General features: G+C 36.0%; 2 protein-coding genes across 2 annotated transcripts in view; both read right to left on the bottom strand.

Moving 5' to 3' along the window:
- PDCL2 (phosducin like 2) overlaps positions 1–7906 on the bottom strand; it is a 36935-nt gene extending 29029 nt beyond the window's left edge. The window contains exon 1 of the mRNA XM_039249052.1: positions 7788–7906. Within this exon, the coding sequence (XP_039104983.1) occupies positions 7788–7793 (6 nt within the window). The 5' untranslated portion in view covers positions 7794–7906. The remainder of the gene's footprint in view (positions 1–7787) is intronic.
- Positions 7907–9901: 1995 nt separating this feature from the next.
- Positions 9902–25450, bottom strand: part of NMU (neuromedin U) — a 31696-nt gene continuing 16147 nt past the window's right edge. The window contains exons 4-10 of the mRNA XM_039249044.1: positions 23449–23508; positions 21947–21976; positions 21801–21851; positions 19892–19966; positions 15839–15892; positions 14533–14572; positions 9902–10055 (exon numbers count right to left, since the gene is read on the bottom strand). Of these exons, the coding sequence (XP_039104975.1) occupies positions 14537–14572; positions 15839–15892; positions 19892–19966; positions 21801–21851; positions 21947–21976; positions 23449–23508 (306 nt within the window). The 3' untranslated portion in view covers positions 9902–10055; positions 14533–14536. The remainder of the gene's footprint in view (positions 10056–14532; positions 14573–15838; positions 15893–19891; positions 19967–21800; positions 21852–21946; positions 21977–23448; positions 23509–25450) is intronic.

Raw genomic sequence — 25450 nt, forward strand, 5'->3', positions numbered from 1 at the left:
GAGCTAGTATCCAAAATCTATAAGGAACTCACCAAATGCCACACCTGAAAAACAAATAATTCAGTGAAGAAATGGGCAGAAGACATGAACAGACACTTGTCCAAACAGGACATCCAGATGGGCAGCAGACACATGAAACGATGCTTAGCGTCACTCACTCATCATCAAGGAAATACAAATCAAAACCACATTGAGATACCACCTCAAGCTGGACAGAGTGGCTAAAATGAACAAATCAGGAGACTCTAGATGCTGGCGAGGATGTGGAGAAACGGGCACCCTCCTACATTGTTGGTGGGAATGTAAACTGGTGCAACCCCTCTGGAAAACAGTATGGAGGTTCCTCAAAAAATTAACACTAGAACTCCCCTATGACCCAGCAATAGCACTGCTAGGAATTTATCCAAGGGATACAGGAGTGCTGATGCATAGGGGCACATGTACCCCAATGTTCATAGCAGCACTCTCAACAACAGCCAAAACATGGAAAGAACATAAGTGTCCATCAACTGACAAATGGATCAAGAAGATGTGGTATATTTATACAATGGAATACAACATAGCAATGAGAAAGAATGAAATCTGGCCATGTGTAGCAACATGGATGGACCTTGAGGGTGTTATGCTGAGTGAAGTAAGTCAGGCAGAGGAGGACAGATACTATATGTTTGCACATATAGATGGATTAGGAGGAAGCTAATGGAAGACCATGAGGGACAAGAAAGGGGAAAAGAGTTGGGGAGAGGGAGGGAGGCAAACCATGAGAGACTCTTGAATGCTGAGAACAAACTGAGGGCTGATGAGGGTTGGGGAGGTGGTAAGAGGGGAGATGGGCATGGGGGAGGGCACTTGTTGGGATGAGCACTGGGTGTTATATGGAAACCAACTTGACAATAAACTATTTAGAAAAAAATAAACATTTAAAAATAAAATCAGTTAAAAAAAAAAGAACCACTCTATGATCTAGTAATCACACTAATGTGTATTAACCCAAAGAATATGAAAACACTAATTTGAAGGGATATATGCACTCCAATGTTTCTTGCAGCATTATTTATAATAGCCAAACTATGGAACCAGCCCAAGTGTCTGTCAATAGTTGTAGTGTACATATGTGCACAAACAGAAAGGAATATTATCTGTAAAAAGAATGAAATTTTGCCATTTGCAGCAATATGGATGGTCTATAGAAAATAGATGCTAAAATAAAATAAGTCCATTAGAGAAAGACAAATACCATATGATTTCATTTTTATGTGGAATTTAAGAAACAAACCAAAGAAAGAAAGAAAAAAAAAGAAAGACCAGTTCAAAACCTACTCTTAACTGTAGAGAACAATCAGATGATTACCAGGGGGGATGTAGGAAGGGGGGATGAGTGAAATAGGTGAAGGGAATTAAGAGTACAATCTTGATGACCACTGAGTAATATATGGAACTGTTGAATCACTATATTGTATACATGAAACTAATATAACACTGTATGTGGACTACACAGGAATTTAAATCTTAAAAAAAAGTAATAAAATAAAATAATAAAGTGTCTCTTTTAGCCGTATATAGTTCTGTGTTGCTTTCTAAATCTGACAATCTCTGGTTTTTATTTGAAGTAATTAGTCCATTAATATTTAATTATTAATATTGGATTTAGAGCTACTATTTTCCTGTTTAGTCTTATTTACTTTTTTGTTTCTCCATTCCTTTCTTGCCTTCTTTTGGTTAATTAAGTAGTTTTTAGAATATCATTGTTTGCCACTGGCTTTTTAGGTATACGCTTTCGCATTATGATTTTAATAATTGCTCTGGAAATTATATTGGGTATCTTTAACTTATTAGTCTACCTATATTTAATATTGTACTACTTCACATAAAATACGGGAACCTTGGGGGTGCCTGGGTGGTTCAGTTGGTTAAGCGTCTGACTTTGGCTTAGGTCATGATCTTGTGGTTCATGAGTCTGAGCCCTGCATTGGGCTCTGTGCTGACAACTCAGAGCTTGGAGCCTGCCTAAGATCTCTCTCTCTCTCTCTCTCTCTCTCTCTCTCTCTCTTTCAAAAATAAATAAACACTAAAAAATTTTTTAATAAAAAAATATGGGAACCTTGCCTAGTTACATTTACCCCTATCCCACCCTTTGCTTTACTGCTGTTAAATATATTAACATCTACATATATTTGAAAACCCATAGTACAAGGTTACAATTTCTGCCTTAAAGAATTATAATGATTTTTAAGGGACTTAAGTGAGAAAATATAGTTATTAGTATTTTCTACATATTTACCATTTATGGTACTCTTTACTCCTTCCTTTAGATCTAGTTTTCCTTCTGGTGTCATTTCCCATCAGCCCAAATAAACATCCTTTAGCCTTTTAATAGTTCTGGTCTGCTGGCAACTAATTCTCCCAGTTTTCATATATCTGAAAATGTCTATTTTCCCCAGTTTTTGAATGGACAGTTTCACTGGCTATAGAATTTTGGTTTGACATTTTCCCCTCCAGCATTTAAAGCATTTTAAACATTCATCTCTTGCTCTGGGGGAAATAAGCTGCCATGTTGTGAGGACAAACAGCCGGTGTTAGTCTGCTTGGACTTCCATAACAGAATATAAGACTGAGTTACTTAAATAGAAACTTATTTTCTCACAGTTCTGGAGGATGCAAGTCCCAGATCAAGGTATCAGATAGGGTTGGTTTCTAGTGAGAAACGTGGCTCAAGGGGCCACCTTCTTGCTCTATTCTCACATGAACTTTCCTCTGTGCACAGAGAAAGATTCAGAATGAGAGAGAGAGAGAGAGAGAGAATGCTCTGGTGTCCCTTACTCATAAGGACACCAGTCCTTTCAGATTGTCATAAGGACACCAGTCCATACTCTTATGACTTCATTTAGCCTTAATTACCTCCTTAAGCATCCTACTTCCAAATATAATCACATTTGGGGTTAGGGTCTCAACATAGGAATTTTTGAGAGACACAATTCATTCCATAAAAAAGCCCTACTGAAAAGTCCAAGTGGTGGGAAATTGAGGCCCCCTGCCAATAGTCATGTGAGTGAGCCATGTTGGAAGCAGATCCTGCAGCCCCAGCTGATGACTCAGTTGTACTCATTCACTCTGCCTTTGAGCCAGAGCTGCTTTGCTAAGCCACTCACAAATTTCTGACCCCAAGAAACTATGAGATAATAAATATTTATTGTTTTAAGCCGCTAAATTCAGGACTATTTAGCTACATTGTAACAGATAACTAATATACCTATCCGTTCAGGGGCTTTTGTGTTTCTTTTTTAACTTCTAGAAATCTTTATTAAAAAATAATTAGAAATGTAAAAAAATATTCCAGTTCTAGGGGTTCCTGGGTGGCTCGGTCGGTTGAGTTTCTGACTCTTGATTTCACCTCAGGTTATGGGAATAAGCCCCATGTTGTGCTCTATGCTGAGCGTGGAGCCTGCTTAAGATTCTCTTCCTCTATCCCTCTCCCCCATTCGTACATGCTCTCTCTCTATATAAGATATTTTAAAAATTCCTCTTCTGATGTTGACCATAGCAGCATTCATAATAGCAAAATTTAGAAACAACTTTAGTATTCAGCGAAGAAATTAAAAGGTCCATTCAGCTTTTTACTTCAGCAATTATAGTTTCCATTTCTAGAAGTCTCTTTCTATTCCTTTATCTGTTCATTTTTTTTTTGTATTTTCATCAAAGTATTTACTTATTCATTTTTTTACTTAAAATTTTAATGCCAGGGGCACCTGGGTGGTTGAGTAGGTTGAGCATCTGACTTCAGCTCAGGTCATGATCTCACGGTTCATCGGTTCGAGCCCCGCATCGGGCTCTGTGCTGACAGCCAGCTCAGTGCATGGAGCCTGTTTCGGATTCTGTGTCTCCCTCTCTTTCTGACCCTCCCCTGCTCATGCTGTCTCTGTCTCTGTCTCTCTCTCAGAAATAAATAGAACACTAAAAAAATTTTTTTAAATAAAATTTTAATGCCAGTATTGTTAACATACAGTGTTATATTAATCAGGTGTACATATAGTGATTCAACAGTTCTACATATTACTCAGTCCTCATCATGATAAGTGTCTTCCTAATCCCCATCACCTATTGCACCCATTTACTCTCTACCTACCTTCCCTTTGGTAACCACCAGTTTGTTCTCTCTAGTTAAAAGCTTGTTTTTTGGTTTGTCTCTTTTTTATTTTGTTCATTTGTTTCTCTAAGTTCCACATATTAGTGAAATCATATGATATTTGTGTTTCCCTGTCTTATTTCACCTAGCATTATACTCTCTTGATCCATCCATATTGTTGCAAATGGCAAAATTTCATTTTTTATGGCTGAATAATATTCCATTGTGTGTGTATACATATATACATACTACAACTTCTTTATCCATTTATTTATTAATGGACACTTGAGCTGTTTGTTCATTCTTGATAGTTTCCTACATAAACTCATCTTTGTAATCTCATTTTCTATTTCTTTGAACTCTTCAATAACAAGAATTTTTGTATTTGGCAATTGCAGGCAATGCAGTCCTTAGAAATCTAAATCTGTTGGGTTTTGCCTTTAACGTTGATAGCAGTCTTCTTATGTGATTATTTTGAGATCATACTTCTTTTAAAATGTGGGTATTTTCTGAGTCAAACTGAAAATTTCCTCCAAAAGGGTTTGTTTCTGTTGTCAACCAGGAGTACTAGAGGCCTTGGGGAACTCTTCCTTGCTGCCTGTATGTCTTCAAATTCTTTCCCTCTCTTCAACTCTTTGCTGCTCCAGCTCTGAATCCTGCTTCTGTTTATCTGATCCTGACCACCCCTTATCCTCGGCCCTGGACCCTTTGATCCTTTTTCAGTTAATTTTTGTTAATAATGTGAGCTAGAAGCCCAACTTCATTCTTTTGCATGCGGATGTCCAGTTTCCCCAACTTCAGTTGTTGAAAGACTATCCTTTCATTTGAATGGTTTTGGTACTATTGTTGCAAATCATTTGACCAAAATATGAGGGTTTCTTTCTGGGCTCTCTATTCTATTATATTGGTCTGAATGTCTGTCTTTCTATGAATACCACACGGTTTTGATTACTGCTGCTTTGCAGTATATTTTGAAATCAGACATTGGGTCCTCCTACTTTGTTCATCTTTTAAAAGATTGTTTTGGCTATTTGGGGTCTCCTAAGATTTCATATGAATTTTTAAGATGTGTTTTTCTATTTTTACAAAAATGTCATTGGAATTTTGGCAGGAATTACACTGAAGCTGTAGATTGTTTTGGGAAATATTGACATATTAACAATTTAAGTCTTCCAATCCATGAATAAGGAATGTTTTTTTACTTATTTATGTGTTCTTTAATTTCAGCTATGTTTTGTAGTTTTCAGTGTACAAGTCTTTTGCCTCCTTGGTTACGTGTATTCCTAAGCATTCTATTCTTTTTGATGCATATATCCAGGACATTGCTTTCTTAATTTTCTTTTGGATTATTCATTATAGTGTATAGAAATGTCTTCATCAAATTTTTAAGCTCACTACGCCCTCCAGGTAATTTCAATCTAGTCTTTTATTTTTTTTAACTAATAAACATAATTGCTTTAGAACCTGTTTCTGATCATTCTGATAACAAAAGTCTCTACGGGTCTGTTTTTGTTGGTTCATGTTCATGGTGCCCTATTTTCTTGTGTGCTTGGTTACTTTTGATTGATTTCAGTTTGCTACCCTTGAGAACTTACCTGAGGGAATTCTTTGAGGCCTAAGATAATGATGTCTTCTCCACAGAGGATATTTTATTTCTTCCAGGCATTTATGGACACTAAAATATTTTTATGTATATATGTATATAACTAATTTATATCATATTCATAATGAGGTTTGCTCAATGAGGTTGTAATCTATGTGATAGCTGTATGGGGCCACAACTTCTTGGGGACTGGTATTTTCTTTTCTTTATTAATATTTATTAATATTCCATTAAGCATCAAAATAACCTTTGCTGAATTCCTGTGAACATGAAGTTTATCTCTTGTTCCTACTATTAGTCTTCCTTCCTTTAAGTGGATCGTATCCATTTGGTCCCTTCTCAACCTGTGGATTACACCCAGGACCAAAACACAGACTGCTAATGCCTTCAGGATAAAAGAGGTTTTGGAGTTCTGGAAATTCATTTACCTGGTTTTCCAATTTCCCTTCAATTTTGGTCTCATAGCTTCTTACTATCATGTCACCTCTTTGATGCTTTTAAGGAAATATGTTTTACATGTTAGCCAGTATTTTTACTTGTATGCAGCGGAAGAGTTGGTCCAAATAATCTAGCTCACTATTATCAGAAATTCCAGCAACACCTTATTAAAAAAAACTCCCTCTGCACTTGACATCCCCTACCAGTTTCTCTTTTCTCCTTCATAGTTAAACTTTTTGAAACTATTGTCTATATAAACCATAACCACTCCCACTTCCCATCAACTCTTCAGCCCACTCCAAAGTTAGCTTTTGCTTCTAATACTTTCATTAAAAGTGCTCTAGATAATGTCAACTACAAACTCCATGTCATTCATTTCAATGAGTATTCATTGTATTTGATCTCTTCAGCAGAATTAGAGAGACTTTCTCATTCCTTTTTTGTTAAAATGGTCTGTCTTGGTATTCATGATACCACATTCTTTTGGTTTTATGTATACCTTTCTGCTCTTCTTTAACTGATCTAGGAGTTCATTACAATGGGATTTAACAGTAAATGCTCTTTAATTTATTCTTCCCTCCAGTTTTAGAAATTATCTATGAAATTTCTTTCTAACAGAAATAGGTACCACAATCCATGTGTTACAACTATTATGGCATTTATCATACCACAAGTAGTTACATCTGTCTCCCTCTTACTCCCCCATAGTAAGCTCTTTTAGAGTAAATTGAGAATTAAACATAAACACTGAATAAATGGCTGTTGAATAAATTGATGAATAAATGAACAAAGGTTAATGTGCTGTTAACTTCACTCAATTATATTTTGGCTTATTTCTTGAAGAACAGGTATAAATCCAGACAAATTCACAACGTTTTTACAGATTGGATAAAATGTTCTTCCTAGCAATTAATTATTAACACAAAAGGGCTATCCATTAAAAACTATGTGTAATTTATGTTCAAAATATTCTAATAAATTATATAGTATATGCAAATAAAAATAAAATATGTAAAACATGACAAATTACAGTGGTTTTAATTTGGGGGAGCAGGTGGGAAGAAGCTGTTTCTGAAAGTCAGAAAGTGAGAATTTTACTCTGATAAAAGAAGAAACAAAGGCACAGTCTTCTGATAAATAAGGAAGCTTTAGATAGAGGAGCAGCCTTCTAAGGGATAAATGGAAGTCTAACAGAGCTTTTGCAATCAGGTAGAAGACACTCCCGGGACAGCTGGTCTTTCTTAAGACAGATACAACTCCTGGGTGTCCGTTCTGATCTCTTTTTTAAGGTAGCGGAGCAGAATACTCAAACTGAATTATACTTGGGCTAAAGTTGCTGGTCTATTTCTCAAGTGAGAAATATCGCAGCAGCAAGATTTCCAGGATTCAAGTGTGAAATTCAATCCCAAACAACTCTGAACACTTCTTCCAGAGACAAACAAGTCTTGAGCGCTGAAAAATGGTGTTCTCCTGGGAGTCAATTCGGACGTCCCTCAAACCTTGACGGAGGCGCGCACAAAACGTAGTTCTTACCCGAACAAATGTTAGAACCCAACCGCTGTGGGCCTCCCTCCCTGTTGGTGCTCACTCTAGGTCTAGCAGGGGACCCCTTTAGGTGCCCACCTGCATGGTGCTCTCCTTCGCTCGGCGGCGGCGTCTTCCTGACGGACACCCGAAGTCTCCTTCAGGAATGAAGCGAGCCTGCCGCAGGCCTAGCGGTTTCCACCGCCCGGGGGGACGGGGGGGTGGGGAAGGGAGAACAAGGGCCTTCTACGCAGGTGCACGCGGCGCTACTCTGTTGCCCGGCAACGTGGAGGCGTGGCCTAGGGGCTGGCTGTAAGGATGCACCGGGTCCCGCCTGCGGCAATCTCTCCTGAGTGGTGCCTTACCTGTTAGTACTGGTGTTCGTATTCCTCCCACCCCTCCTTCCACCACCACCAAATCGGCACGTTGTTTCAGAGCCTCTGGCACCCTTCAACCTCGGAGTCCTGTCTTTATAAAGAAATAACCAAATCCTGGGGAGAGAACCCTTCAGAAAGAGTTATATTTGGATGGATTTTAGGGGATCCCTAGCTCACAGATCCCAATTGTGCCTAATTCTGTTGTACGTGTACATTTGTATGTGTGGGTATTGGGGGGTTAGGTCCAAAGCTTTCATCAGATTCTCAAATGGTTCTCCACCTCTATCTAAAAACCCACTGCCTTAGAAGACAGGAGCTCTGGCTTTAGGTAGAAAGCCTAGACAGTTGGGTTCCTCGGTGGTTAGATTAAGGAAAGGATGTTTACTGGGAGCTGCCAGGAATGTGAAGAAAACATTTGATATTACCACCAAATAAGGTTATATACACAGAGATACACTGATAGGATTTGCAAAAGAAGAAAAAAATGTTTTTAGTGACACAACTTTAAACTTGGGTTCAGTATTAGACTGCTTCAGTAGTTTCCAGTTAATATTTAATGAAAATCCTATACCCTTGGTAGCCGATATATTTGTATATAAAATATTAATTTGTTAACTATAAAATATTGTAAAACAACCTATAATTTTTGTAACCATGTTTTGGTATTTTTTCTTCTTCGTCCTTTTTATTTATATCCTGGGAACCCTAAAAATGTAAATAACCTAAGTCTCTCAGTATTTCTGAGAGGCCTGAGGAACTGCTGCTTAAATTGATACTCAACTGCTTTTATTTTGACAATTCAAACTCCAAGATACTTGAGTTACTAATCCTCCCTACTCTAGAGCCACCCTCCTCTAATCAGCCAGCCTGCTTTGTGGTGGAGGAGATTATGCAAGAGCAGAGTGAGAAGGGAAAAACCCAGGGGAACCTGAATGGAGATAATCTCAGCATCCATCTGAGGTTAATTCTGTGTCCAAGAAGCCCTAATTTGATGTAAAATGTTTTCCAAAGGTGTTCATGATCCTATACTAGTGAGGCTGTTCTCTCTCCGGTAGTGGATGACGCTGGTTGACTTTCAGATGTTGCAGGGTGAAATGACATATTTTGAGATAAGTTGAACACTACTAGCTGGTAGAAAAAGCTAACCTCCTGATATGTTTGTAGTAATCAGATATCTATTTTACAGTAGATAAATCAGAACTTGCTTATTGGACTATGGCCAACTTCTCCAACCAGTGTAGTTTTAGTTAGTATTCACATTCTACGATAGTTAGCTATGGAACACTACGGTATTATAAGAGTTGGTGACTATGTCACTGATGAAATCCAAATAGGATAAACTAAAATAGCTCATTAAAAGTCAACTCTCTTCTGAGTGCCTTTAATAAAAATAACAAAAGAGCATGTGTATCAGTATAGTTGACCCTGAACAACACAGGGGTTAGGAGGGTCCCCCCCATGCATCAGAATCCTAGCACAACTTTTGACTGTCCCCAGACATAACTACTAATAGCCTACTGTTGACCAGATGCCTTACCAATAACATAATCGATTAACACATATTTTGTATATGTATTATATGCTGTATTCTTACAATAAAGTGAACTACAGAAAAGAAAATGTTATTAACAAGATAAGAGAAAAGACATGTATAGCACTGTACTATAGTTTTTGAAAAAGTTCATGTATTAGTGGATCTTGCAGTTCAAACCCATGTTGTTCAAGGATCAACTGTGCTATCAAAAGCTGCAGGGTCTAAGGAACATCATTATTTACAGCTTTTTTACTTAAGAAAAAATATTTTAAGATAATTGGAAAAATTTTTTCAACAAATTAAACATTTTATAATCTCAACCAACTTTTATTGAGAACGTTTACAACACAGGGATTGCCAAATACGGTAACTTTAGCAAGGATTGTTTTGAGAAGAAAACAGAATGTCAACATTTTATATTCCCTGGTGCTGCTTCTGTGGAAAATAGTTGGTATCCTGTATAAAAACAAAAATTAAGTTTAGAGTCAGGTATAAATTAGTATGTGAAGGATAGTAGGTAATGTTAGCATATAGACATTTCTATAAATATTTCTTCAGGTATGATAAAATTGACATCAGGGCTATTTCTCAGCTATTCTTCAGTCTGTATAGTTTTAGTTATTAATCTCTCTGATAGAACACTTATTCTATATGTCTGTATTTCCCAAAACTTTACAGTATTTAACTATAATAAAAGTGGTTTCCTAAAGCTCATTGATGCCAATAAGATCTAAGAATAAAATATTTTAAAAGTTCCACAGTTATTCCTTTTGTATGTGCAATTAAATCATCCCATTTTATGTCTAACCATTTTTTAAAATGTCTAACCATTTTCTAAGTAAATATAAGTCATCAAGACAGAGAAAGACCTCAGATAATCAGATGAAAAAAAAACAAAGAAAAAATGATTATTGAACTGTTTCTCTATTGACAAAATACAACGAAATCTTCAGTTAGTTGGTGTAGACCCTAATCTTGAAAACAATCCAAATAAAGCTATTTTTCTCAAATTCAGAGAGAATTTTTAACAATTAAACAATCATGGATTCATTTCCATTTCACATTTGTGAACACTCTACCACTTAGTTTGGTGTTACAATCACAGACATTTTTTTCAATTAGTACTAAACTATTTTTTGTTCACATTTTGTAAATATCTCTACCTTTGTAACATTATGAAACATAGCTTCTTTTCCACAAACCCTTTGTTCTTAGATCCTTAAAAAAAAATTAAAAATATATTTGCTCAGGGGCGCCTGGGTGGCTCACTCAGTTAAGCATCTGACTTCAGCTTTGTCATTATCTCATGGCTTGTGAGTTCAAGGCCCGCATCAGGCCTTGTGCTGACAGCTCAGAGCCTGGAGCCTGCTTCAGATTCTCTGTCTCCCTCTCTCTTTGCCCCTTCCCTGCTCACACTCTGTCTCTCTCTCTCTCTCAAAACTAAACCTCAAAAAAATTTTTAAAGAACATATTTGCTTATATTTCTGATGTGAACACAACAGGCCTTTGCTGAAATAGGAATTAATGCCAAATATAGTCTGAAAATGTAAGTTCCTAATTTTGCCCCATGAGCACATTAAAATTTTCTTCACTTTTTCAATAAGTCAGGCAGAGAAGGACAAATACCATATGTTTGCACATATAGGAGGATTAGGAGGAACTTGACGGAGGAACAAGGGGGAGAAGGGGGGAAATGGTGGGGGAAAGGGAGAGAGGCAAACCATGAGAGACTCTTGAATGCTGACAAAAACTGAGGACTGATGGATGTGGGGGGGAGGAGGGATGGGCACGGAGGAGGACACTTGTGGGGATGAGCACTGAGTGTTATGTGGAAACTAATTTGACAATAAACTATTTGTAAAAAAAAAAAAATTAAACACACACAAAAAAAATTTTCTTCACTTTTTCAATATATGTCTCTTTTTGGGGTGCGTGGGTCAGTTAAGCGTCTGACTTCAGCTCAGGTCATGATCTCACAGTTTGTGGGTTCAAGCACCTCATCAAGCTCTGTGTTGATAGCTAGCTCAGAGCCTGGAGCCTGTTTCAGATTCTGTGTCTCCCTCTCTCTCTGACCCTCCTCTGCTCACACTGTCTCTCTCTCTCTCAGAAATAAATAAATAAAACATTAAAAAATTAAAAAAAAATTTGTCTCTTTTATTTCTTTCTTATCTACTGAGTTGGCTAATGCATAAGAGCTACATTAAATATGAGGTGACAGAGCATCCTGTTTTGTTCCTGACATCAACTGAAATTCTTTAAAGTGTTTCACTATCAAGACTGCTACTGATTTTGAGACCATTATATAAATAATGTTAATAAAGATTCATCTCCTTCTAGAAGATGTTCTTTTGAAACATCAGAAATTGGGGGAGCCTGGGTGGCTCAGTTGGTTGAGCATCCAACTCTTGATTTTGGCTCAGGTCCCACGATCCCAGGGTCGTGGGATTGGGCTCTATGCTGAGTGTGAAGCCTGCTTAAGATTCTCTCTCTCTCTTTCTCTCCCTGTGCATGAGCTTTCTCTCTCTCTCTAAAATAAAAAAAAATTTTTGGACAAAAATAAAAGAAAATAAAACGTCAGAAATTGATGTGGAATTTTGAGATGATTAAATAATCTTTCTTCTGATGGTGAAAATTTTGTATTGTAGAATTCCTGATGTTGAACCATCCTGAGTTGTTGCAACAAGCTTCACTTCTGTGGAGTTATATAATTTTTAAAATATACTGCTGAATACAATTTACTAATATTTCTTTAACATTTTTGCATTGATATTTATAAATAGGATAGACATAGAAACCTACAGTTTCTTTTTTTATACTACTTTTATAAGGTTTTGCTATTAGCATTTGATGGCTTCATAAAAAATATTTTGGGATTTTCTTCCACCTCTGAGCTGTGAAAGTTCAAAATCTGTTGATCTAGTACTTTTGAGCGGTGAGTTTCTAGGTAATGTTTTCAATTTTTTTCAATGCCATTAGTATGTTCAGATATTTTTCTTTCTGCTGAAGACAATTCTGGTAGGAATCTACCTTACCAGACAATCCTCCATTTTATTCAGGTTTTCAAACTGGTAGGCACAGAGATTTGCAAAGTACTCTCTTATGATTTCTATTTCTTCTATACGTGTTTTAATTTCCTCACTTCCATTTGTATTTTTGCATGTTTATGGTTTCTCCTTTTTTTTCTTGATTAGGATAGGCCAATTAGGCTAGTTTATTTTATTTTTTTGGTTTTTTTTTGCAAATAATCAGATTCTGCTTTACCAATTGTTTTATTTTACTATTTTATAATTTATTAATTTTTCATTTTATAATTTTCTTCCTTTTGCTCTCTTGAGGTTCACCTTTTTGTTCTAACTTTCTAAACTATTTTGTTCTAACTTTCTAAACTAACTCCTTAATTCACTCATTCTTTCTTGCTTGACAGTATTTAAAGCCTTGTATTTTCTACTGAATATGGCTTTGGCAGAGTCCCATAAGTTTTAACATGCAGTGTTTTTATTATCTCTTAATTTTCTAGATACTGTATAATTTTTGGTATTATCTTTGTTAGAAACAGTGTGTTTTGATTTTTGTTTTTATGAGAAAGTATTAAGAATTTTAATATTCTTAAGCTAACTACATATTTAAGGGTTGAGATAGTGATATGAAAAATATATTTGCAAAGCTATATTAAGCACAAAATCTGCATTTAAGATTACATAAAGTTAATAGAATATACTTTTATTTGCATGGTATAAATTTACCAACCTGCATTTGGGCTTAATTTCAAAATTCACAGCCTAATAAGATACTAGGATTAACATATTTATTAAATATGTAGGGTTATCCAATAGCTATGAAATGTCTACTGTATCTCCAGCATTGATGTGGAATTCTTAGTCCCAAAATAGAAATCATGCTCTCATGTCTTCCCACATTTTCTTAGTTCTCTAGAAATGGTAAATCACAGCTTTTATAAAGAATCTTTGAATACAGATCACTTGGAAGACAGATATGCATTCAGTCTGTAAATTCTGGCCCATTATTGTGGACGCTGATCATCACAATAAGAACATAATGCCTGACATATTACTTGTACAGTAAATGATGATAAGGTCGATGTCTACAAAATCAGTGAGGACTACTGTGGTATAGCCTTCATGTGAAAATGTTGGGGTTCAGGAGCGAATGGTCAGGAAAGAGTTCTTGAGGCATCTTTTGTACAAAAAAAGGGGTTTTATTAAAGCACGGACAGGACTCATGGGCAGAAAAAGCTGCACTGGAGATGTGAAGAGTGGCTGATTATATACTTTTAATTTGGGAGGGGGTTAGGGGTAGCGTAAGTATCTAAGGAATTTGGAAGCAAGATTTTCTGGACCTTGAGGGGCTAGCTGTTGTTAGGAAGAGGTCATATTATTACTATCTAGTAAAACCTTAATCATGAGACCCTTCAGATGTATATCAGAGGGCCATATGCTTGGAGGATGATTGCTAACATACGTCTTGAGGGAGTAGAGATGAAGGAAGTTTCTGAAGGAATTTTTGTATGTAAAAGGAGACTTACAGCATCCTGGAGTGAGGTTAATCTTAAACTAAGATTCTCTTTTGCCCTTAACAAAATATTAACCTTGAGGCAGCTGAGTTCCTAGACGAAGGTCACTCTGCTGTGTCAAGGACTTGTCAGTGGGCTTTAAGTTGTATGGAAATTTAACTTTTTCTTTTGTCTTTGTTCCCCGCGTCAGTCTGAGGAACACACGACAGCAAACCTGGCCCTCAAATACTGACATTTTCCATCATATAAAGCCTCCATAGCCTCTATAATGGTATGTACCATTATAGAATATTAATGTACACATGCAATCAAGTAATAGAAAATGTACTGAACATAGTTTAATTTGTGATTATCTGAAAATGACAGAAATTTTCAAACTGGGTTAAATGGGGAAGCACATACCATTTTAAATGTAACCTTCTGACCTTCTTCCATTGCGTGGCTAGAAAATAATAAATTAGAAATAAATCAGTAAACTAAGGAGTGAAGTTAATGTTCATACAAAGCAACCTAATGATTTTGATGGGTGTTATCGTTTCCTCTTCTATCTAGTTTTGCTCATCTTTCTATCCATTCTGCAGTTCGTTGTTAGAATTAGTTTCCAAAATGCAAATCTTACCATACAGCTCTTCTTAACCTAACAATAAAGTTGAATATCCTTAGTTACTATTTCGCTGGTTAATTCCTGTTGATTCTTCAAATTCAGCCCTTAAAATCTTCTCTGTACCTCCTCCACGCTCTGACTTGGGTTAAGTGCCTTTCTTTTAGAAACTACAGCCCTTTGGGCACCTGTGGGCTCAGTAGATTAAGTATACCACTGTTGATATTGGCTAAGGTCAGGATCTCATGGCATTGTTAGTGAGTTTGAGCCTTGAGAACCTGCTCAGGATTCTGTTTCTCCCTTTCTCTGTCTCTGTCTCTGTCTCTGTCTTCTCTCAGAATAAATAAATAAATTTTTAAAAAGAAGGGGAAAAAAAAGAAACCCCACAGCCCCTGAATTGAAGATGCATTTAACATAGTAGTTTGTATTTTTTATTTATCAGTTTCCTGTATTAAGCTGTAAACTCTCTGAGCATAAGAATGGAATCTTATCTGTCCACATACTTCTAACCTTTGGAACATTGCCCAGCACCCAGTAGAAATTCAAAAAATAGTTGCTAAATAAATGAATTTTTTAAAATCTCTGGTAATGTGTAGTAAGGATACAAACATTTTTTTTTAAAAAGTATAACTACTTAGAAAGAAACTCACATTTCATAGACACTGTTTTCCTACTTATAGTCTCTAGTGTGCTTGATTCTTTTACTTTTAAAAACATGAAAATAAATAAATAAATAAATAAATAAAATAAAAACATGAAAATAGTCATAACTCTTCCAGTATCTCTTGAATCAAATATTTAGTATATAGTTCTTTGGAACTTAAGGAGTAATGCACCTTTAAGACACTTATTTCTTGCACATGAAATTTTATAGAACTAAATTGTTTAATAGGTGAAATCTGGGGTATTTACAAACATGAAGAGTGGATTAGAGAAAAGATCAGAGATATCATAATATTAAAACAATATGGTGGTGAACCTCAGACTATAGCACCTGATGTCAGATATCTATAAACAAACTTCAACTTAGTGTAAATAAATGCATAGTCAGGGTATTTTTAAATTTTAATATTGAGTGATTTTTTTAAACATACAGCATTTACATACCCTGAATAAAAACTGTCTCCGAACTTGGCTTGCAATAGGACCCTGGAATTCTTCCTGGAAGAGAAAATGAGGACATTACAAATCAGCTAACAGTAATTTAAGTGAAAATTCTTCTTGATAGTATAATGAAGCTCAAAGGTATTTTCAATTATCATAACTAACAAAGAGGGAATCAAGGGGTTGAATATATAATTCATATCAATAAGTAATCTTTGTATATCTATATCTGAAGAATTTTCAACAAGTAGAATCGTCAGGATATTATATTTTAAAATAATTTCCTAGGGGTGTCTGGCTTAATCGGTAGAAGATGACACTCTTGATGTCAGAGTCATGAGTTTGAGCCCCATCTTGGGAATAGAGTTTACTTTAAAAAAAGTTTTTAAATAAAATAATAAAATAATTTGCTTATCAACATAACAACTTCTAGGAAGTTTGTAAGTAGTATGTATATTCATCGGTAAGTAGAATGAGAAATGGCAGTTCATAATTAACTATATTTAATTTTGTTTGATTGAAATAGTTTCTTTAAAATACATACTGTATGTGCTAACACTTGAACAGGGAAAAGTATAAAATGGAATTGTGTCAGAGCTAAAATACGCTTTATTTCTATAAGGAATTGAAATTAAAATAAGGGACAACTTTGGTAAATTATATTTATTCAATGAGACTTGAGTAGAGATTTTCCCAATAAAATGTATTCACAGAAATTATAATGAAAAAAATACCAAATGGGAACAAACCAATTATTCATAATGGGTATATTTTGAAGTGCTTCTTTTCTTAAAACATCTCATTAAAAAAAATGGCAAAAATATTTGACATTTTATGGTTTTCATAAAATTGGTTGTTATAGCTTCCTATTTTGAACAACTATTTATTATAAAAAGTGTCAGGATGGCAATCACTATGAAATTTGTCCTCAAGACCTTTTATTCTGTAGTTTAAGTATAATCATATATTTAAATTCTAAGAAACAGCTCTGACATCTATTAATATTCTGAAATCCCTTATTGATTTGGGGTACCTGGCTGGCTCAGTTAGAAGAGAATGTGACCCTTGATCTTGAGGTCATGAGTTGGAGCCCTAGGCTGGGTGTAAAGATTATTCAAGTAAATACATAAACTTAAAAGAAAATAAAAACAAATAAATAAAGTTCTGAAATCTTTGCTTTACAACAAATATATCTTAAAATCTCAATATTTTGTATCTAATTCTCATTCCAACTATAATCTCCCCAAATTACTTAATATTTAAAAATGTACATATAGAGGGGCACCTGGGTGGCTCAGTCGGTTAAACATCCAACTTTAGCTGAAATTATGAACTTGCAGTTCATGAGTCTGAGGCCCATGTCAGGCTCTGTGCTGACATCTCAGAGCCTGGAGTCTGCTTTCTGATTCTGTGTCTCCCTCTCTCTCTGCCCCTTCCCTCTTGTGCATTCTCTCGCTCGCTCGCTCGCTCTCATAAATACGAAAAGAATAAACTTTATTTTAAAAATGTATACATAGAAACTATATATTTATATGTTTATATAAGAAAAGTCATATATATTATATTAAACAGGAAAAAAAAGCAGGAAAAAAGTAACTAGTGCCAAAATTTAAAAATTTCAAGCCCAAACATACAGGTCTTTTGAGTCTTATTTAGAGATAGAACTGCATCTAAAAGAATGCAATAGGGAAGTAGGGATAAAAAAAGATGTGGGTTTGGAAGTGAGGATGTCTAGCAAAGAGCATTTAAGAAAAGTGTTTGAATACACTGAAATCTGAAAACTCATTTTCTTTAAGAACACAAAACATCTGTCTTAAAATTAGGTGACATAGGCCTGGAAAGCTGACACCCTACTGTAATTTTTTTTTCTATTCATGTCTTACATTCTCTTCTTTCATTGGTTCCTATGAAACTTGGCTTGTTGCAAAATACTTTTAGGAGTTATTTGTCCAACAGGATATTCTGCTAAGTCAGAATTCACATATTCGGCTAGTTTTCTGGAAAGAGAGTCTCACTCAAGATGGAACATTCAGACAAAGTACCGAACTGGCCACAATACTGAGTATTTAGCTCTGGTGAACAATGACACTGAAGTGATATTGTAAACTAATAATTTGTTGGTGTATTTTAAGAAACTGGATCTTTCAATTGAAATCTTACACTATTCATAAGTCAAGCAAAGTCTTCAGAAAGTAAAAGTTAATTTATATTATTTCTAGAAAGTTTGTTGACAACAGATTTAATTTTTTTTTTTCATACTGGAAATCCTAAAATTTTAAGAGGCTACTACAGTTTCTTTTACATTTCTATTCAAGTTGGCAACAGACATTGTCTTCCTTAATGGAAGCTTAATTTAAGAATGTGAAGAATTTAGGAAGGAAGTAGTGACCATAAAAATAATTTTTTTTAAAATATTTTTATTTATTTCTAGGAGAGAGAGAGAGAGAGAGAGAGACAGCGTGAGCAGGGGAGGGTCAGAGAGAGAGGGAGACACAGACCGAAACAGGCCCCAGGCTCTGAGCTGGCAGTCAGCACAGAGCCCGACGCGGGGCTCGAACCCACGAACCGCGAGATCATGACCTAAGCGAAAGTCGGACGCTTAACCGACTAAGCCACCCAGGCGCCCCAAGACCATAAAAATAAATTTTGAGGAAGTTTTTTGCCTAAACTGTATGCATTTTTAGAAGTATTTGAAGACTTTTGGTAGGATTTTAAAAATAAAATTAATGTGATACTTAAATTAAGGGAACACCTACCAATAAGATCATAGAGGTATCTGAGGTACCTCGTTGGCTCAGTCAAAAAAGCATTTTGATTCTTGACTGTGGGATTGTAAGTTTGAGCCCCATGTTGGGTGTAGACGTTACTTAAAAATAAAGTCTGTTATTTTTCTAATAATTTTTTATGTTTATTTATTTTTGAGAGACAGAAAGAGAGAGAGAGGGAGGGACAAAGAGAGAGGGAGACAGACGACCCAAAGCAGGCTCTGGGGTGAAAGCAAGAGCCCAATGCAGGGCTCAAATTCACAAACCTCGAGATCATGGCCTGAGCTAAAGTCATACACTTGACTGACTGAGCCACTCAGGTGCCCCCAAAATAAAATCTTAAAAAATAATAATAATATAAGTATCCAAGATTAGACAATAAAAAGAACAGCACAATGAAAAAAATGTTTGCCTAGACCAGAAGTCAGAAATCTCTGCTGTAACCTCTAAACTTACTAGCAGTGTCTTGGGAAATATCTTTATCGTGAGTTGTTTCCCCCTTTAGTAAACTGGGGATAACAAGAGTTGTGTAAGTATTAACAGAGTTGCCAAAGAATAAAAGGAGGTAATGTAAGACTTAAAACTGTAACACATCACAACAATGTAAGGCATCACTTAAAAATAATACCTAGAACTTTTATCCTTGAGAGAGTTAGGATTCCTTTTCAACGACAATAAAAACACCACAATTTCTAGTTGAAAATGTGTTAAAACTCAGTTGCATTCATCCCCAAACTGGATTTGGGCCACAGTTTTTTGTAATTGTGAAACACCCAAGTGCCTGCATTGTGTTTCTGATGTATTTACTTCACGAGACTTAACTCTTCCTAACATTTTAATAACTAGGAGAAAACGCTTACCATCCTAGCAACAGCCAACCTGAACAGGGAGGGCGGTGAATTGTCCTCCATCTTTTCTCCTATTTCCTGCCTAGCGGCTAGGCACGCTGCTGTGTCCTTTCAGCCAAGAACAGGTCTGCTCCCGGAGAGGGTCACGGCTTTTGGAAGGGAACCTAACCCCAGCTTTCCTCATTGGCCCCCAGCTTGAAGCCAAAGGGACATGACATGGGGAGAGGGAACAGTCCTCTTCTTCCTGAGTGAAAACGCTTCAGCCAGCGGGTGCTCCTCCGTAGGCCAAATGGGTGTTTACGTTGGGCTTAGCCTGAAAAGGAGGGCCTCACAAACCACCAGAGCTGGGAATACTTGGCCCCACAAAGAGCGGCAAGGCAAGCATGCGGTCTGTGTTACGTGCATGCGGTCTGTGTTACGTGCATGCGGTCTGTGTTACGTACGTCCAGTCTGAATCTCTTCGTTCTTCTCTCATGCAGGTGAGGAGCAAGCTGCAGGAACGGATGCACGACAGACGACTGAGAGACACGAACACACACACATGATGAGCACAAAAGCTTCTTGGCATTGGCGTAAAGACGGTTTCCTACTTGTTTGGTTTTGCTTTTGCTTTTACCCACTGTACTTGTTTCAGACCAAAAAAGAACGAGAAAGATGTTTTGGAATATTGCCCTTGGGGAGCACTTCAAAGAACCTGGAGAATAAGCTAAGAGACTGAATAAAATGTGGTGGCCCTATGCTACGATCCTTGTCACTACGTGAGGAAACACTGTTCTCAGGGCGTCAGCTCCATCACCAGCTGCCAGCAAGGAGATCATCTGCTTGCAACTCTCAGAGGCAGAAAGCTGTCTGCTTCCAGACTTTACACAAAGTGATTTGGACAGAGGAGACCTACTCTGGGAGAATCAGTTTTTCCTCTATGAAAATGTTTATCTGGAAGATTCTCCTGTACACACACCTAGTCATCTCCTTTACAAAATATACATTTTATGGGGCGCCTGGGTGGCTTAGTCGGTTGAGCGTCCGACTTTCGCTTAGGTCATGATCTCGCGGTTCGTGGGTTCGAGCCCCGCGTCGGGCTCTGTGCTGACTGCCAGCTCAGAGCCTGGAGCCTGCTTCAGTCTGTGACTCCCTCTCTCTCTGACCCTCCCCGCTCACGCTGTCTCTCTCTCTCTCCTAGAAATAAATAAAACATTAAAAATTTTAAAAATATATATATATATACATTTTGTTTAAAACTGAACATATGGAACAAGACAACAGGGACACAAAAGGTGACAAATGTGTCATCGATAGTGAAAAATGTGACCAAGATACATTTTCTCAAAATGTAAAGATGCCAAGTGGAAGAAAATGAAAGTACATCAGAGACATGTAGTTACCTGAAACAGTTTCATTTTAAGGGCATGGCTTGAATTGAACCTTCTCACAAATATTAAATTCATTTTTCAAATGGATTATTTTAAACCCTCTCTGATGGTTTCTTGCTAATCAATTCATTCTGTATTTGGTATAAAGCACGTATAACCTAACTTCCAACTCCTCATACATAAGAATATTCAGTATGATACTTCTGAATATAAACTATAAACTCAGTAGTGAGTTTATAGTACAGTTACCTTTTCACAGCTCCTCATTCCCTAAATTGGTCCATGGTAGTGAGTCACAAGCGTAAAAGGATTATTACAATCAAATAATTATTATTAAGCATGCTAGATTGAAACACCAGAATAGCATTTTTAAAATCCATTCATATAAAAAGAAAAATTACTTTGTGTACTAAAACCACACAATTTAGAAGTAAACTGAATTCAGGTTACTGGTATCTGGCTAATCTTAGTAAATTCTCACATTAAAATCCTAACTCAAATAAGGAGATCTGAAGACTAGAAGCAGATATTTCTAGTTATACTTAATGACATTTTTGGCAATCATCTTTTAAAATGATTCTTAAAATGACTTTGAATAAATCTGTTATATCCTTGCACTAATTGATATCTAAAGCAATATGTTTTTCTTAATCATTTGCACTTTTTTTTGCCTCTAAAATGTAAGTTTCATGACAGGAGAGATTTTTTTCTTTAATTTTCTATTTTATTAACTGCTATATTTCTATCTATGCCACATAATAGATACTCAGTGAATAATTATTGAATGAATGAGTAAATTTAATGTACATGTAGTTATTAAGATATAAAATAATGTGTAACAAATATTAAATTCCATTTGTTTATCAAAGTATAAACTTTTAAAGGAAAAACATGAATTTTGATCTAGCTCTATTAGATAAACTGCAAAAACAGATTTAAAAAAGATTAGGGATTACTAATATGAAGTAATTCTACAACTTACCACAACATTTGAATTGCCCAACTTCCTTGTCTTCGAATAATGAAATAAGAACTGTTAAAAAAAAAAAAAAAGTAGTGAGATTTACTCTCGACGATAATCTGAATTCTTTTACTTTTTAGTGTATATATTTATGGAAATCACCTTACCCTTTTGGTATTATCTTTTTCATCTGTTTCCTGTTGAGAAAAGAGAGAAATAAATCTCATTCCATTATATGTAACATATTATAAAGTTATATGTAACTTTATATACATATTATATTAGACTATGCTATACTCTATTATAATATGCTGTAATATATGTAGTATAAAATTTATAACATAAAATTATATCATATAATTTTTTAAAAATATGTGATACACGTTTTATATAAAATATAAGACTGAAATTGGTTAAGCATATATTGCTCTAAAAATAAATGGGAAATTAATTAGATATTGTTTACAAATAAAGGTATGAACAAAGTTCTCTACTACAGCATTATTCGTAAAAGTAAAAAACTGGAAACATCCTAATAGTTCAACAATGGTGAAATGGGAAATTATGATATGATTGATCACATGATAGAATACTCAGAGAAAAAGACTGTAAGGAATCATATCAAAATACAATACTTGTAGTTATTACTAAATAATAAGATTATGAATTATTTTGCAGTTTTTTCCATAAACTTTTCTATATTCCTCTCTCCCTCCAAAAGTCAATTTTTTAAGAAAGAGTCATATTCCTTTTTTGTTGTTCTTTTTTGTTCTCATTTGCTTTTAATACAAAAAGAAACTCATGGATCAACACTATTGTCATTCTTTTTATTCTAATCAGGAAAAAAAGTCAATGATGTGTTTTGGAAAACAACATCACTAAAAACACCAAAAAAAAAAAAATAAATAGAAAACATTTATGCTTTCAAAATATCAAGGTTTCTTTGAATTATTGTATGTGAAAGGAATGCAAGTCAGAATGTACCAATCAATGATCATAGTTAAATTAGGCTTGCTAATGAGAAACGTAATTCTAAACCTGCCTCTCTTATCCTTATAAAGTAATTTTAAAATAAATTCATCTATAAGATACAGAATATAATCAGAAGTATGGTACAATTATGCTATATTTCAAGTTCCCAGCTATCCTCATTTCAGGCCTAAAAGTTCTCCTAGATGAATCAAATAATTTTAATAAGAAACCAAGACATCACAGTAAGAATAAAATTTTCAAACTGACATTGACTATATATATATACATGTAGACATATATATGTATACATATACATATATATATAAATTATTAATGCCTTTCTCTCTAGCAAAGCTAAGATACTAAGAGACCTCTAAGCTGAGATATATCTGTTCTCCAATTCTAGTATGAGAAAAGGAGCCAAAATGACCCCAAATTTCTCTCATCAGAACTAGAACACGTCTTATGAGGGGGGACATGTGATTTTCCAATTGGATGATTGTAAACTCCATTAATGTGCCACTAAATTCTCCGACACCCGAGAAACTTAAGTATGTTTCTTATCCAAAATCAACTCATTATCTTCTAGCTCTTCATGAAATGCTTCCTAAATCGGGTATGTTTTCTTCCAGAAGGAATTTCAAGGTATCACTGAGCAATTTTTTTTCCTACAAATAAAACACTATTTCAACCTTACCTGGGGCTTTGGTAGAGTCCTCCTAATTGTGATGCAAAGCTCCTCCAGTGCATTGGATGCCTAATGAAAATGAGAAGATATATAGGCCAACCTTGAGCTTTAACAATATTTGCATAGAAGATATAACTGTCGAATGATAGGAGCGCAAGGATATTCTAAACACCCACAATAGAATCCTTCTTGCGTCCCCTTAAAACTCTGTAGGAATCCCTTGGTTTCTCTCATGACAAAAACTTGGCCCCTAAAAGTAAAACCTTCTTTCCAGCCCAGGGGAAAATGTTATGCAATGTATATATGCACTGATTAAGGCTTCCTCGGTGGTCCATACACATAGTTCTCCATACTTGCTAAGAGTCCATGAAATTCTATGACTAAGAGAAACTAAACAGTGCCAAAAGAGGGATTATTCCTCCCAGCTTGTAGCGAAGTCTGGATCTGCATGCCAAAGCTGTGAGCCTCACTGAATATTACTCATTAGTGGCTAATTTGAGAATCCTGCAAGTGCTCACAAACAATGGGAGCTGGAGAGAAAGAAGCCGCACATGGGGCACCTCATCGGAGTCACCACCCTTCCAGGCTGCTGACTGCACACCCCAGGATCAGGTTTTTCAAAGCATCTGAGCACAGAAGTAGGGCAGGGCTCCCTGTGGTTAGGAGCCGGCTGGGTGTGGTGAGGACTAACACAAATGGACAAGCAGGGGCGAAACCTGCTTTGCACAGAACTTAGCACACGGGTACTGTGAACAATTGATTACTTAATAAATGCATATTAGAAGTAACGAGGAGCTGGAACAGTGCTGGGGGGAATGCGTAGTTAAAAACATGGGCTGTGGAGCTGAGCAGCCTGCCTCTCTGTCAGCGCAAGTTCCATTTCTCACGTTGGGCTGGTTACCTAACCTCTGTACGCTTCAGTTTCTTCAGTTATTAAGTCGGGAATGACAACATCACCGCAGAGTTCTTGGAAGGATTAAATGTAGGTAGAGCTCTTAGCACAGTGCCAGGTACATAGCAATTAGTTAACAATAATAGCATTAAAGAATGTGTGGCCTGTAAAGCTGGATTTACAACTGAAGTTACTCTTACTTTAGGAGATATGTCAGAAAGGCTTATTTGGGGCCACACATATTCTCACCCTTTGAACAACAGTACACGTTTAATGTGGTGGGCTGTACTTAGGGATACAGATGGAGTCATGGATCAGTTTCTCTGAACGTCCTCCCCAGCACATCAGCGGCCTGCTTTGTTCATCAGCGGCCATTTGCTTGCCTGCCATGCAAATTGATGGGATATTTACTAATAGTATGAAATGGCTCCCATTTCTGTAGTGCTTCACTAAATTACAAACCACCTTCAAACACCTAGTTCACATTCTGTCTTTAAAACACAGCTGTGTGTTATACAGGACAGGAATCATTCTTCTCATATGTAAGGGAAGTGAGGTTCTAAGAGACTCACTTCCTTGAAACCACACGTGGCTAATGGTTGGTCGAGCGTGGCCTGGGAGCAAAGTCATTGGACCCGCACCGGCAGTGATTGTGAAGCCTGAGGCTGGGGAGCTGGATGAGAGAAAGAGTAGGAACACTGATACTTTCTTTCCCACCTTTTCCCTTCAGAGTTGGGTACACAGGTCACCCCAGAAAAACATGGTAACAAAATCCTGAAACTTCATTTTATGGCCCATTTAGAACTGCTGTAAAATACAAAATAATAATAAAAACATATCTAGTGATGTCATGGTCTCTTAACACAGAGAAGAATAAATTTAGCGTCTTCCGGGAACACAGCTCTGAAGCGGGACAAGGCTTGGCAACAAGACTGAAGTTTGATGGAAAAAGTTTTAAAACAAATTGTATTTTCTCCAGCCACCCTTCTCATGAAGCCATTATTCTTGGAGCTACAACTATTCTTTAAGAGTTTTTCTTATACTAAAATTTTAATATTTTATTTTTTATTTCTGGACCTTTATTTTCTATTCAGCAAAAATGTTTTTGAAGTACTGTTC

This window comes from Hyaena hyaena, unplaced genomic scaffold (genome assembly GCF_003009895.1).
Source record: "Hyaena hyaena isolate Hyena2069 unplaced genomic scaffold, ASM300989v1 scaffold_329, whole genome shotgun sequence".
In the NCBI taxonomy this organism is placed as follows: Eukaryota; Metazoa; Chordata; class Mammalia; order Carnivora; family Hyaenidae; genus Hyaena; species Hyaena hyaena.